This window comes from Gracilinanus agilis, chromosome 3, assembly GCF_016433145.1.
Source record: "Gracilinanus agilis isolate LMUSP501 chromosome 3, AgileGrace, whole genome shotgun sequence".
In the NCBI taxonomy this organism is placed as follows: domain Eukaryota; kingdom Metazoa; phylum Chordata; class Mammalia; order Didelphimorphia; family Didelphidae; genus Gracilinanus; species Gracilinanus agilis.
Window position 1 is genome coordinate 422,887,066 of NC_058132.1, and position 15,121 is coordinate 422,902,186.

Sequence of the window (15,121 nt, forward strand, 5' to 3'; positions counted from 1 at the left end):
CTCTTAATGCTCTCTTCCTCTCCTTCTTATAATAGTATTTGTCCCCTCTCCCTCCCATGCCCTCTTTGTGTATAATAGAATATTGTATTTTCTTATTCACTCAAGTTTCTCTTGGTGTCCCCTGCTATTTACCCCCTCTTTCCCATCCCCCACGCCATCTTAGATTATTTAGTGTTCCACCCTCACCCTGTGAATTATTCTTCTGATTACTATAATAGTGGATACTATAATAGTGAATAGAGTTCACTACAGAGAATTATACATAACATTTATCTACATAGGAATATAGATAATTAGATCTCACTGAGGCCCTTAAAAAGGCAAATTTAAAAATTATAAGTTTTCTTTCTTTTCCCTCTGTATCTTATTTACCTTTTCAGGTTTCTCTCAATTTTTGTGGTTCGATATCAAACTTTCCATTTAGCCCTGGTCTTTTCTGTGCAAATACCTGGAATTCTTGAATTTTGTTGAATGCCCATACTTTCCCCTGGAAATATATAGTCAATTTTGATGGGTAGTTGATCTGTGGTTGCAGGCCCAGCTCTCTTGCCTTTCTGAATATCGTATTCCAAGCCTTACGGTCTTTTAGCATGGAGGCTGCCAGATCCTGTGTGATCCTGATTGGTGCTCCTTGATATTTGAATTGTCTCTTTCTGGCTTCTTGTAAGATTTTTTCTTTTGCTTGAAAGCTTTTGAATTTGGCAATAATATTTCTAACAATTTCTTCTCTGGGTCGAATGTAGTGGGTGTTCTATGAATCCTTTCAATGTCTATATTGCCCTCTTGTTGTAGGACTTCAGGGCAATTTTGCTGAATAATTTCTTTTAGTATGCAGTCCAGGTTTCTATTAATTTCTGGTTTTTCTGGAAGACCAATTATTCTCAAATTGTCTCTTCTAGACCGGTTTTCTTGGTCTGTCACTCTCTCATTGAGATATTTCATGTTTCCTTCTATTTTTTCAGTCTTTTGACTTTGTTTTATTTGTTCTTGTTGTCTTGAGAGATCATTAGCTTCGAATTGCTCAATTCTAGCCTTTAGGGATTGATTTTCGGCTATAATCTTTTGGTTTTCGGCCATAATCTTCTGGTTTTTGGCCATAATCTTCTGGTATTCCTTTTCAATCTGGTCATTTCTGGTGTTCAATTGCAAGATTTTACCTTTTAAACAGTTATTTTCTTGCCAGATCTCTTCCGTTTTCCTCAAAATCTCAGTTTTGAACTCTTCCATAGCTTGTGAGGAGTTTTCCTTATTTGAGGAGTTTCCGGATGCTTGTTTGTTCTCCTCCTCTGTTTGCTCGTTTGTCTGGATTTTCTCTGTGTAAAAGTTGTGGAGTGTTAAAGGCTTCTTTTTCTTGTTGTTATTCTTTCTCTTCTGAGTTTCCTGAGTCTGGGTAGCCATCATTAGCCCAGCAGCTTCTCAGGTTTATCCTCGCGCTCAGTGTCTGTCTGCGGTCTATTGGCTCCTGAGGTCTGAGTTCTGTTTTTTTCCAAGGTCAAGCCCCCTGGTGGACCCCCTTGCTTGATCCTCTGCAGGAGGTTCCTTTACAAGTCTCAGGGCGCTGCTTCCACAGTCGTATACCCATCTGCACTGGTTCCCCACTCAGGTTTTCAGAGCTTTAGTTCCTGGCTGTGTCTGCCTCCACCCACGCCTCTGCCTATGCCTGTGAGCTCTGCGCCCGGCGTCCACTCTCTGCTCCCGCGCTCAGATTTTGCTTGCGTTCTTTTGCTTATTGGGGTCCTAAATCTTGCTGCTCTCAGGAACAGGCCCCGGAGCTGCCAATGACTTTATGGGTGCCCCAAACTTGCTCTATTTCTTTTTAGCTGGCTTCAGAGCAATAGATGTTGTGTGTGGAGGGGTTAGGGGTGGTGCGGTTGCTCAGCCCGCGATTTAGTGAGAGCCCTTCATAGCCTGGAAATGTCTCAATTCCACGTACCTTCCACGCTGTGCCCTGTTGTCGGGTTCCTCCGTTCGTCTGGACTTGTTTTTATGTCCCCTTGAGGAGTTTTGTGTGTTTAGGTCAGGAGAGGTTAAGAGCTGCTTCTTACTCTGCCGCCATCTTAACCCGGAACCTCCTATTTTTTGAATTTTTCATAGAAACTACTTGAATACATGTCAATCTGCTTTTTTCCACATTTTGTAATTTATTTTATTACTTGTTAAGTATGTTTTGAGAATGGGTTGCTTTCTCTAATTTTCTATTTATTTTAGCGCTTTATAATTTTATAAATATTCATTAATTTCATTTAAGTTGTTGGCTTTGTTGGTATATGGTTGGGCAAAATAGTTTCCAATAGTATATTTTAGCTCCTTTCATACGTTGTGAATTCTCTTTTTTAAAATTTTGTTTCTGACAATTTTATTCTTAGTCAAATTAGCTAATGTTTCTCTTTTATTGTTTTATATTTTTTCTTAAAAATATTTCTAGTTTTATTCATTAATATATGTTTTTATTTGTTAAAAGTGTTAATTTCTCTTTTGAATTTGATACTGTAGACTTCATGTGTTTTGAAAAATGAATGTTGAGAAATCTTTTTTTTTAGTTTTAGTTAAATGAAATTAATATAAGCACAAAAGGTCACATAATTCCAGTAAATTATTAGTGAGAAAAAATGTTTTGCATGTTGCTAATTTATTTTATGTACTTCATTTTGCAAGTTATTTCATGGTTACTGTGTTAGGAAGACTGCATTCTTATTCAATCAAGGCATTATTTTTTTCCTTCATTACATTGTATAATCCAATCTAATTAGGATTTTTCACTATTCTTCTTTAAAGAACAATAATTTGTCTCTTCACTCATTTTTACCCTAATTTACCTAATTTCCTTTAATACTCCTTATCCTCCCTTCCAACTTGTTTTGTTCATTAATTTAAAAAATAATTTGCTGTGCCTTTTTCTTAAAATGACATCTTTCCCTCAGTTTATTCTAGACTTCTTTTCTTCTATACATAATTCTTCTTTCAACTCTGTATTCTTCACTGGGTTATGTTATGATAATTTGGGGAACTGTTAATGATAATATATGTGAATACCTGTTAGGATAATTTCCAAAACTGCTAAGATGGTTTCTTGGGTTATTGATCCTAATGAGTCACAAGTGTAAATAGTGATCCCAAAAGGCCAACCCCAAGTGCAGTTAGGTACAGTAAAGGAAAGGTGTTGAATCTCCTTATCCTAAGAGTTAGATAGCTTTCTGATGGTTGATTGTACTGCTGCTAAGAACTGAGGAATCTGCTGATTGGTGTACACAGCTGACCAGTTCTCAATAAATCTCTAAGCAACTAATAAAGATAAGAAGTGTTCTTTAATTACTAAACTAATAGGCTTGTGTGATTGGATTTAACAAGGCTAATTAGTTAAGTAACTGGTTCTAACTGTGGATTAATTCAGAAGATGTTTTGAGGAATAATAACTTTAGTATTTTCTTAATAGCCAAGATGAACCTCTAACTGACATCCTTTTTGGAATGTTGAGATAACACAGAAGGTTAGCAAATGGTTTCTTTGAAAATGGATTTAATGTTGATAAAATAGGTGATGGGAAATGGGATTGATGATGATGAGTGGAAATTGGGTTTCTAAGTCAAGGCTAAGTAGATGGATAGTTGTAAATCTCCCAGTTAATTTAACCGTTCAGGAGCCTTTGGATGGCTTGACAGCCTTTGTCAGCCCAAAAGGTCTGACTTCTGATTTGAAGGTTGTTTACATGTTCATTTGATTTGAATAAATCTTCTTGATGATGTTCAAGGAACTGAAGTTGATAAGTGTGAATAATATTTAGGTTGTTAAGAGTTGAGAGTTATAACAGAATATATGCTATGTACTCTGCCCTAGCCTGAGCCCAAGAATTTCCCTCCTTGCCCATTTGTATCTCAAGAGTTAGATCAGGATTGGTTCAGATTTGTCCCTTATATAGGCAGCTTCTAACTGCCCCATGGCTCATGCCACCTCGGTTCATTCTGGTTCTATTCAGGTAACTGGTAATCAAACTTGATCCAACATAGGTACTATTAAAAACCCAGTTAAAACTTCTAAGAAAATTATTTTGGATTCTCTTTTCTAAATAGTTTTTAAGTTATTACATTAGATCTTGCCCTCTGGCACATTCCTTTATTTGTTTTACCTTACTCTTTCTTATACCGGTTGATGATAGGGGGGATATTGTTCTATCACAGGAATTTTTCTATATACCTGATTGTGCAGTTTATTATTAATTTCTGACATCATTGTAATTTCCCCCTATTTACCATTAAATTTCTTCCGGATCACAAGGTGAAAGGATCATACTTGATGCTTTGTACATTGTGTGCACTCCTTTTTTGGGGAAAAACTTTTTCTAGGGAGAATTTTTAAGAATTATCTTTGTAGGGGCAGCTGGGTAGCTCAGTGGATTGAAAGCGAGGCCTAGAGACAGGAGGTTCTAGGTTCAAATCTGGCCTCAGACACTTTCCAGCTGTGTGACCCTGGGCAAGTCACTTGACCCCCATTGCCTACCCTTACCACTCTTCTGCCTTGGAACCAATACACAGTATTGGCTCCAAGATGGAAGGTAAGGGTTTTAAAAAAAAGAATTATCTTTGCAAGTCAATAACTGCAAAAATATTACAATTTTGAAAGTTTTTAGAACAATTTAGAACATTTTAGAACAATTTAGAAAAAATTAAAATAATTTTTTCCTGGAATAGTTGTAGTTAGGATGAAGAGACACTTAATATAAGAACTGAGATGATCTGCATCCACTCTTTTATTTTTAATATTTTATTTTTTAGAAACATTTTCTATGCTTACATGATTCTTGTTTTTACTTTCCCCTTCACCCCCCTATGAAGCCCCCCATATCCAATGTGCATTTCCACTGGTTTTAACATGTGTGATCAATCAAGACCTATTTACATATTATTGATAGTTACATTGGTGTGGCTGTTTAGTGTCTACTTCCCCAACCATGCCTCTGAATGTGGGTAGTGTTCTTTTCCACAAATCCCTCAAAATTGTCCTGGGTCATTGCATTGCTGCCAGTACAGAAGTCCATTACATTTGATTTTATCACAGTGAATCAGTCTCTGCATACAATGTTCTTCTGGCTCTGCTCCTTTCACTCTGCATCAATTCCTGGAGGTCTTTCCAGTTCACATGGAATTCCTCTAGTTTATTATTCCATTGACCATAATAGAATACCATAGACAAATGGAATACCATCACCAACATATACCACAATTTGTTTAGCCATTCCCTAATTAAAGGGCATCCCTTCATTTTCCAGTTTTTTGCCACCACAAAAAGTGTGGCTAAAATTTTTTCATACAAGTCTGGTTATCTATGATCTCTTTGGGGTACAAACCCAGCAATGCTATGGCAGACAGTCTTTTAAAGCTCTTTGGAAATAGTTCCAAATTGCCAGCCTGAATGGTTGGATCAGTTCACAACTCCACCAGTAATGCATTAATGTCCCAATTTTGCCACATCCCCTCCAACATTCATTACTCTCCACTGATAGCATTTTAACCAATCTGCTAGATGTGAGGTGATACCTCAGAGTTGTTTTGATTTGCTTTTCTCTAATTATTAGAGATTTAGAACACTTTTTCATGTGCTTATTGATAGTTTTGATTTCTTTATCTGAAAATTGCCTATTCATGTCCCTTGCCCTTTTATCAATTGGAGAATGGCTTGATATTTTATACAATAGTTCTAGGTCTTTGTATTTGAGTAATTAGACCTCTGTCAGAGTTTTTTGTTATAAATATTTTTCCCAGTTTGTTCTTTCCCTTCTGATTTTGTTTGCATTGTATTTGTTTATACAAAGCCTTTTTAATTTAATATAATCAAAATTATTTATTTTACATTTTGTAATTTTTTCTAACTCTTGCTTGGTTTAAAAATCTTCCCTTTCCCATAGATCTGAGAGGTATACTATTCTGTGTTCACTTAACTTATTTATAGTTTCCCTCTTTATATTCAAGTCATTCACCCATTCTGCATTTACCTTGGAGTAGGGTGTGAGATGTTGATCTAAACCAAATCTCTCCCATATTGTTTTCCAAATTTCCCAACAGTTTTTGTCAAATAGTGGATTTTTGTCCCAAAAATTGGGCTCTTTGGGTTCATCATATACTGTCTTGCTGACATCACTTACCCCAAGTCTCTTCCACTGATCCTCCCTTCTGTCTCTTACCCAGTACCATATTGTTTTGATGACTGATGCTTTATAGTATAGTTTAATATCTGGTACTGCTAGGCCCCCTTCCTTCACATTTTTTTCATTATTTCCCTTGATATTCTTGATCTTTTTTTATTCCAAATGAAATCTGTTATAGTTTTTTCTAATTCAGTAAAGAAGTTTTTTGGTAGTTTGATAGGTATGGTGCTAAATAGGTATATTAATTTGGGTAGGATGGTCATTTTTATTATGTTAGCTCATCCTACACATGAGCAATCAATGTTTTTACAATTGTTTAGATCTAGTTTTAATTGTTTGGAAAGTGTTTTGTAGTTGTTTTCATATAATTCCTGTGTTTGTTTTGGTAGATAGATTCCTAAGTATTTTATATTGTCTAGGGTGATTTTGAATGGTGTTTCTCTTTCTATCTCTTGCTGCTGAGATGTGTTGGAAATATATAGAAATGCTGATGATTTATGTGCATTTATTTTGTATCCTGCAACTTTGCTAAAGTTGTTGATTATTTCTACAAGCTTCTTAGTTGATTCTCTAGGATTTTTTAAGTAGACCATTGTATCATCTGCAAAGAGTGATAGCTTAGTCTCCTCATTGCCTCTTTTAATACCCTAAATTTCTTATTCTTCTCTAATTGCTACTGCTAGTGTTTCTAGTACAATGTTAAATAATAGAGGAGATAAAGGGCATCCTTGTTTCACTCCTGATCTTATTGGAAAGGCTTCTAATTTAGCCCCATTGCATATGATGCTTGTTGATGGTTTTAGGTATATACTGTTTATTGCTTTTAGGAAAGGACCTTCTATTCCTATACTTTCCAGTGTTTTCAATAGGAATGGGTGTTACATTTTGTCAAAGGCTTTTTCAGCATCTACTCAGATAATGTAGTACAGAGAGAGGGCGTCATGATAGTTTTTTCAAGCTTTGGCTGAGTTCTGAAATCAGTTAGGGGTTTGGAATCTTGAGGGAGAGGAGTCAGTTGGTTTTGGGGAATCTCGTGGAGAGAGTTTCTGACCAGCTGAGCTGCTTCCTTGCCTATCTGTAGAATTGAAATTTAGTCTAGCTTTGAAATATTTAAGAATTGTTAGTTTAGATAAACCCTTTGTATCTTCATTCCCTATATTATTTCCTACCTTCCTTCCCTTACCTTATATGTCTGTGGAGTGAATAAGGAGAGTAAATTAGAGAGTAGTTCAAATCTGTGAGGAGTTTAACTATAATTTGACAGTATCTTATCTAAAGAAATTGGTTAGTCATCATTTTATTCCCTTTAAACATCAAGAGCACCTTGAAAGCTGAGCTAAGGCAGGACCTTGCTCAGACTCCATCTCTGCCTCCCTTCCCCCACCTGAGGTTCCTGTGAACAACTGTTAGGGCTTCCTCAATCCACTTTCCTGACAAATCATCCTTAAAGATAATAAACCCTTTTGTGTTTCAACAGACCTATTAGTTAATTTGTCAGTTAGTTATTAAGAGAGGGAAGAAGAGGGAAAGAAACAACATACTCTGGGCTTGAAGGGAAGCCGGGGTATCCATCTTGAAGGAAGGTGTAACTTCAAAACAAGTCCCTTCCTGTGAAATTAACTAAAGCCTGTAGTTAATTTCAGTTCAGTCTATTTCCCTCAATTTGTGTTTAAGTCTAAGTCCTAGTCTATAACCCTGCTGTCTTTGCCTGTTTAGATTAATTCTCCCTCTCCCTGAAGATCTTGTTCCTTTCAGTGTTATGCTCCTGACTTCAGCCTTATTATATCCTGAATCTCCTTATTCCAGCCTACCTGTAACCTAGATTACCCACCTAGCAAGTCCCTGACAACTTCCTTTCAAAATTCCCTTGTACCACACACCTTTCCTCAAATTATCCCCATTACAATAATCATGTTATTTCTGTTTATTATTTTGTTGATATGGTCAATTATGTGGATGGTTTTCCTAATGTTGAACCATCCTTGCATTCCTGGTATAAATCCCACCCTTCTCTGACTCTTAGTGTGTTTTTATTTTATGCCCATCGACTAGTTAAGATGAAAGTGAGTTTCCAGTGATACTGTCCCCTGTCATGGGCTTTTTGTTGTTGTTACTGTTGGTATATTCCTCTATTTGCTCACTTTTTAAATTTGAGATAATTTCCTTATCTTCCCCACCTTCTCCCACTGTATTTCCCTGATCCTTTTCTTTATTTTTTCTTTAAAGTATGATAATAAAAATCATTCCCAAACTCATTGTCTAATCTAACTCCCAATACAAACTCTGATTATGTTCTTCAGAGAACAACTGCTTCCCCTGCACCAATAAGAATGTAAACATTTTATCCTGTAGTCCATTCTGTTTGCTTACACATATTTACTTTTTTGGTTTCTTTTTGAGTCCTGTGCTTATATTTCATAGTTTTGGCCTAGATCTATTCTTCCTAACACCAATACTCGGAAGTCTTCTATTTCAGTAAAGGTCCACTCTTTCTATAGTATTATACTCAATAAAAAGGCAGAAGTAATAAAAGCATAAAGACATAATACAATAAAAAGAATTAGTGGTCTAGGGAGCACAAACAAGACATAAACCCAAATGAAAATCTAACTAATTAGTCAAGTAAATAGTGATAAAAATAATAATCATGTGAAAGAGCTGACAAAGTGCTTTGCTAGCAATTACTGCACCAATATGAAGGGATTGAACCAAAAAGTATGTGTATTATTTGTATCTGCTACTGTCTAGTTATGTAGAGATGCAATAGTTTCATTCATTCCAAAGGAAATTTCTCAAGGCCGAGATAATACTTGATTATTTTACATGTGTATAGAGTTTACAAGTAGACCCAATATCCAATACGATCATACCTTTTGAGAATTTCCAGACTATTGTGGGCACAGGATAACCCTCTGCTGAACAATTGAGGATGACAGCCTTTCCATAAATTCCATCTTGATCACTTGGCTGGACCACAAATTTAGGTGGAACTGAAAAGAGGAAACATTGATAAAATACTTAGAAGAATCAATAAGAAGTCCAATGAATCTGCAAAATAGAAAACCTCAAATATATCATAGCATAAAAATTAGAGATTTGGCACTAGAATATATAGGAGGGGAAAACCTTGCTCAGGAAACTTTATGATTTACAACAATAAATTAATGTTAAAAAATGCCTAGCACTGGACACTCTTTTATGGACCACAATGTTAGAGCTAGATGAAACCAGTTTAAGAACATATTCTGCTTTTAGTTTTATAGGATCAAATGTCATCTTCTGGGATAAGTTTTGTAAAATATAGCATGAAAATTATTATTTGAGAAATAAACATGAAATTTTTTTCTTAAAACTAAGCATTTTGTGCATGTGTTCATTTTTCTTTGATATTGAACAATGAAGGAGAAATTAAAAACAATTTCATGTTAAAATTTAACATCAAGGATAAAATAGTCAAATTTCATTCTGATTTCTTTGACTAACAACAAATCTCAGCCTTTTATCTGATAAATCTGGGACAAATAATAAGAGTATTTATTGAGTCCAAAATTATTTTATGATGAGGTAACCAATAAAGGTTAAGAGATTTGCTTAAGATTAAACAGAAAGTTAGTAGCATAGATGAGGCAGGAAGGGGTCTTCTGAATTCTAGCTTATTATTGTAGATGGTAAAATGATGATTTTATATTTTATTTATATCAATATGCACAAGGTTGAGTTGTTGCCTATATGTTATGATTAAAGTAAGGAAAGCATATCAAAACATTTCTTACTTATAAATATTATTTAGCACAGCCTAAAAATCCAGTATCTGAGGTGCCTTCACTTGAGTTAAGATATCGCTCCTCTAAAACATGTGTTCTCCTAAAATTTCCTCAAGGAAGTTAGCATATTAACTTGGGAAAAGTCAGCTTGATTGATTTTGTGAGGATGATTTTTTTACTGAATAGAGAATATTGAATAAATGGGGCATTGGAAGAGGGATTTTCCCCCCATACAGAGAATCTTAGAGTTGAAAGGCACCTAGTCCAACCATGCATGCTACAACATAATCAGCAAGTGATCATTTAACTTTTTGCTTGACAATTCTTAATAAGGAGGAATTCGTGGTTAAAAAACAAAACAAAACAGTTTCTTTTACTTTTAGATAGTTTTAAATTTTTCCTTAGATTTTCTAGAGCTTCCTTTGTCTTCTACCAATAATTTCTATATCTTACTTTGTATTTTGTATTTATTATGTTTAGTCTTGCCCTTTGGAGCCAAGAAAAACAAGTCTATTCTCTTTCTAATGAGATAACCCTTGGCAGACTTGGAATTTCAGATTAAACATTCTGGTTACATCAGTTGATCCTCACATGATGTCCTTCCACCATCCTGTTCTTCATTTTCTAGATGCTCTCCAAGTGGTCTTTTGACAATGTGTGGCCAAGAACTAAACACAGTACTCTTAGTAACATGGGATTATAGCAGGAGTATTAATTCCCTAATCATGGACATAATGCTGGCAAAGAAAAAGTTCAATATTCACCCACTATATCTTTTTTTCCAGATTAACTTCTGTTAAACTTCCTCTTCTATCCTATACAAGTTACATTAAAGAAGTGTAAGCTTTTACATTTTTCACCAATTTTTCACTTATGATGAAGTCATAAATAAGAATTTTATATAGTATAAAGTTATTTAATGTGGAATATTTTATCAGGTGCCTATTGTCAAGGTGACATGAATGACTACTAACTTTTAATTAAAAAAATAATAAAAGGAGAGATCCTCTGCCTAAGGCATCACCAGAATGACCTGGACTAGATGACCCCACAATCTAGGTATTACCAATACACCAAATTAAAATAGAGATACAAACCAGTGGAGCAGTCTCAAAAAAATTAATAGCATTATATTTTACCAAGTTAGCATAAGGAAAAATCTCAAAAAACTAATAAATTCCTGATCCAGAAGAAATTTCAAAGTTTTCCTACAAGGTACTAGATAAATGTTAGAATAACCACATAGCTAAATACACTAGGCAATTATGATAAATATGAGAAATATTTTGTAAATATTCAATTATACTTTAGAAAAACTTTGTAGTTTTTATCCATATATTTGAGACTTTTGCTCCTTTTGAGGAACAAAATAGGTTCCAACAGGTCCGTAAATATTCTCTAATGTGTTGTATTGAAGAAAGTCTAAAGCTCCAATCCTAGGGTAAAGGTACAAAGAGAAAAAGTAAGTATCCAATAGAAAATCCAGATAGGAATAGTATCATTGGCATAATTAATTGGAATCCTTATTTAAGTTTATAAGTGGGGTTTTGCATAGGAAAACTGTAAATTTTAAAAGTTAATTTGGGGCTTTTAGGTAGTAAATATCTCAGATATGAGATATGAGATATAATATGAGAGCATCACATAATGAAAATTTATGAATGTTCTATTTTCAAATAACATTTGTTTTACTTTCTACAAAAATAAAAAGATGAAAAGAAAATAAATTATTCTTATTCCTTTCTCCAAAATCTCCTGATTATACTATCTAATAGTTATTCTTGCTATAGTTTCAGAAAATTATTTTAGATTTTTTTAGTGATTACCTGGAATTCTTAGAGATTGAAATGCAGATGAAATAGCAATTCAAAAAGTAATTTTAAAAACATAGGCAAAAAACTTCTATCAATCAGTCAATGATGTTACATGAAGCTAGGAAGGACTGTTTCAAGAAAGTGCCTTGAAAAGTCTGGTTCCCTGGCTTGTTGCTACTTTTTCTGGGTTTATTGTGGCCTCTATGAGGTAATATATTCCAGAAATAACAACCAACCCCTCTCAATATAATACTCTATAATAAAACAAACCAATATATAATACCAAAGCTTATAATTAAAACATTAACAATAAGAAGGAATTAAATAGTATACTTTTTTTTACCTGACACATTTGAAAATATTTGTAGCAATCAGAAATGATCAAGTAGATAATGAGAGATTGAAGATTAGATAGATCAGGTGATTTGGGATATTTTTTGTGAGAATATATGAATGTAATATCTCAACTCTTGCAGTACATTTTAATACTTTCCCCCACTTTGTAACTTTTTTCTATTAAAAATATTTATTTACTTTCCCTCTCATCTCCCTGCTCTTCCCCTTATGGATAAAGAGAAAGAAAAATAAAACCTCTTGAAAAACAAATTTCCATTTTAAAAAACACTTTGCATTTCAGCACATAATTTCTATATCAGAAGGCTCTAGAGGTACTTCAAGGTTAAGATGGCCCCAGAGTAGAAGCATGGCTCTTCCTTTCCTCTCTACGCACCAAGATACTGTGCCACAAAAGAACAAAACCAGTCAGATGAGTGAAGGAGCTCCACTGTAGGGCACAACACTGAAGGCAGGCAAAGTTTGGGCATTTCCACGCTAAAAGGGGGAAAAATTATTCCTATCAAGGTATGAGCTCATCACCCCTCCCCCATTCCACCTATGGTGCCAGAGTTGGAGCAAGCACAGGGCAACCTCTAAGTTCTTGGAAGATGGCTGGATGAGGTCAACACAGCCTTACCCCTAAGAGTAATGAGACATAGGACCCCAGGAGGCTTAGAAAATGTGGATATAGGTCGTGGAGATTGGACAGAGAGGAGAGGCTCACAGCAAAAGCCTTGGAGACTTGAAAAACAGCCTCAGGGCAAAAACCTCTCCAGAGATCAATACAGAGAATTGGCTCTACTCCACACCCAGACCTCTGTGGGGTGGGTACCCAGGAGGTTGAGGAATGCAGGGTTGGGCAAAGATATTGCACAGGGATGGTCACAGGAAACACTGCTTCGGAGACTCAGAAAATAGCCGCAGAGAAAAAACCTCTGTGGAGTTTGATACAAAGATCTCCTACCTTCCTCACTTACACTTCTAACTGGAAAGAAACAAAACAATGGCCACCAACTTTCAAGAATTACAATCCACAATTGCCAACAAAACAAAACAAAACAAAACAAGAAAACCATAATCTTCGATAATTTTTATGCAGAAAAAATCCAGACTAAAGAGGAGATTGCAGAAGATGACAAACAAGTAAACAAACCCAAAACTTCCAAAAAATTGGAAACTGGTCACAACCTCTTCAAGAGTTCAAATCTGAGGTTAAGAAAGATGGGAGAGTTTGGCAAGAAAAGTGGGAAATAGTTAAAAATAAAATAACAGTTTAAAAGACAGAATCTCCCAATTAGAAAATGAAGCCCAGAAATCAAATGAAATAATAAGCAAATTTAAGACCAGAAATTACCAACTGGAAGCCATGAAAAGAAGAATAGATCAAACCAAAAAGGAAAATAAAAGGATCTTAGCTAAAAACCAGTCATTAAAAACTAGAATTGGGCAAGGAGAATCACAAAATATCTCATTGAGAAGGTGCCTGCTTTGGAAAACAGATCTAGGAGAGACAATTTGGGAATCAGAGGCCTACCTGAACACCTGGATATAGACAGAAACCTTGACCTTAATATTACTACAAGAAATTATTGAAGAAAACTGCCCTGATATTTTTGAACAACACATTGAAAGAGTCCATAGATCACCCTCTACATTAAATCCTCGAAAGACAAACCCCATGAATGCAATTCCCAAATTCAAAAGCTTCCAAGCTTAGGAGAAAATATAACAAGAAGCCAAAAAGAGACATTTCGGATATCAAGGAACACCAATCAGGATTACACAGGATTTGGCAACCTCCACACAGGACTGCAAGGCTTGGAATATGATATTCAGAAAGGCAAGAAAATTGGGTATAAAACCAAGGATCACTTACCCATCAAAACTGACTATATACTTCCAGGGAAAAGTATGAGCATTCAACAAAATAGAAGATTTCCAAATATTTGTAAAGAAAAGAACAAAACTAAATGGAAATTTTGATATCCAAATACAAAAACCAAGAGGAACATGAAAAAGTAAATAAGAAAGAAAGGGGAAAAATAGTTCTTTCTTATTTTTAAGGGCTTCACTAAGGTCAAATTTTTTATATTCCAATATGGAAAAATGTTATTTGTAACTTTCAAAAATTATATTCACTATTAGTGTAGATAGAATAATTATTAATAGGTAGAGTTTGGGGTACTGAGTATAAAATGATATGCAAAAAAAGAAAAGGGGAGGGAATGGAAAATATCCCAAAGAGAAACTTGAAGGAATAAAAAAATTAAGATAATCTATACCACACAAAGAGGTACATAGAATGGGGAAGGGAAGAATACTATTATAAGAAGGAGAGGAAGAGAGTGCTAATAGGTAATACTTAAACCTTACTCTCAGTGAAATCAATTCTGAGAGGGAAGAGCACTAGATACATTGCGTACTTTATATGGAAATTGAGTGGGGAAAACTAAGGTGGGGAGGGGGGCACAGTGTAAAAAAAGGGAGGGAAAGAGATAGGGGAGGTAATTTAATAGACCCTAAAAAATAAAAGGCAAATAAAAAGGTAGGGGTCAGAAAGGGAAGTAAAATAAAGGTGGGGATTAGGGGGACTTATTAAAAGCAAGCTATTGGTGTAGAAGGCAATGGTGAAATAAGAAAGGGCAGGACTAGGAGAGGAAATCAAAATGGGAAGTAATTATGACTCTGAATGTGAATGGGATGAACTCACCCATAAAATGGATGCAAAGAGCAGAGTGAATTAGAAATCAAAATCCTACCATATGTTGTGCAAAAGAAACACACATGAGGCAGGAACAAGCAGGGTAAAAGGTAAAAGGCTAGAGCAAAATCTATTGGGCATCAACTGAGAAAAAGAAGGCAGGAGTCACAATCATGATATCTGACAAAGCCAAAGTAAAAATAATTCTGATGAAAAAAGATAGGGAGGGTAATTACATCCAGATAAAAGGCAGTAGAGACAATGAGATAATATCAGTACTTAATATATATGCATCAAATGGTATAGCATCCAGATTTCTAAAGGAGAAAATAGTGGAGCTTAAGGATGAAATAGATAGTAAAACTAT

At 35.0% G+C, this 15,121-nt stretch overlaps 1 protein-coding gene across 1 annotated transcript in view; it reads right to left on the minus strand.

Annotated features, from left to right (window-relative positions):
* DSCAM (DS cell adhesion molecule) overlaps window positions 1–15,121 on the minus strand; it is a 607,061-nt gene that overhangs the window by 442,106 nt on the left and 149,834 nt on the right. The window contains exon 8 of the mRNA XM_044669244.1: window positions 9,010–9,129. Within this exon, the coding sequence (XP_044525179.1) occupies window positions 9,010–9,129 (120 nt within the window). The remainder of the gene's footprint in view (window positions 1–9,009; window positions 9,130–15,121) is intronic.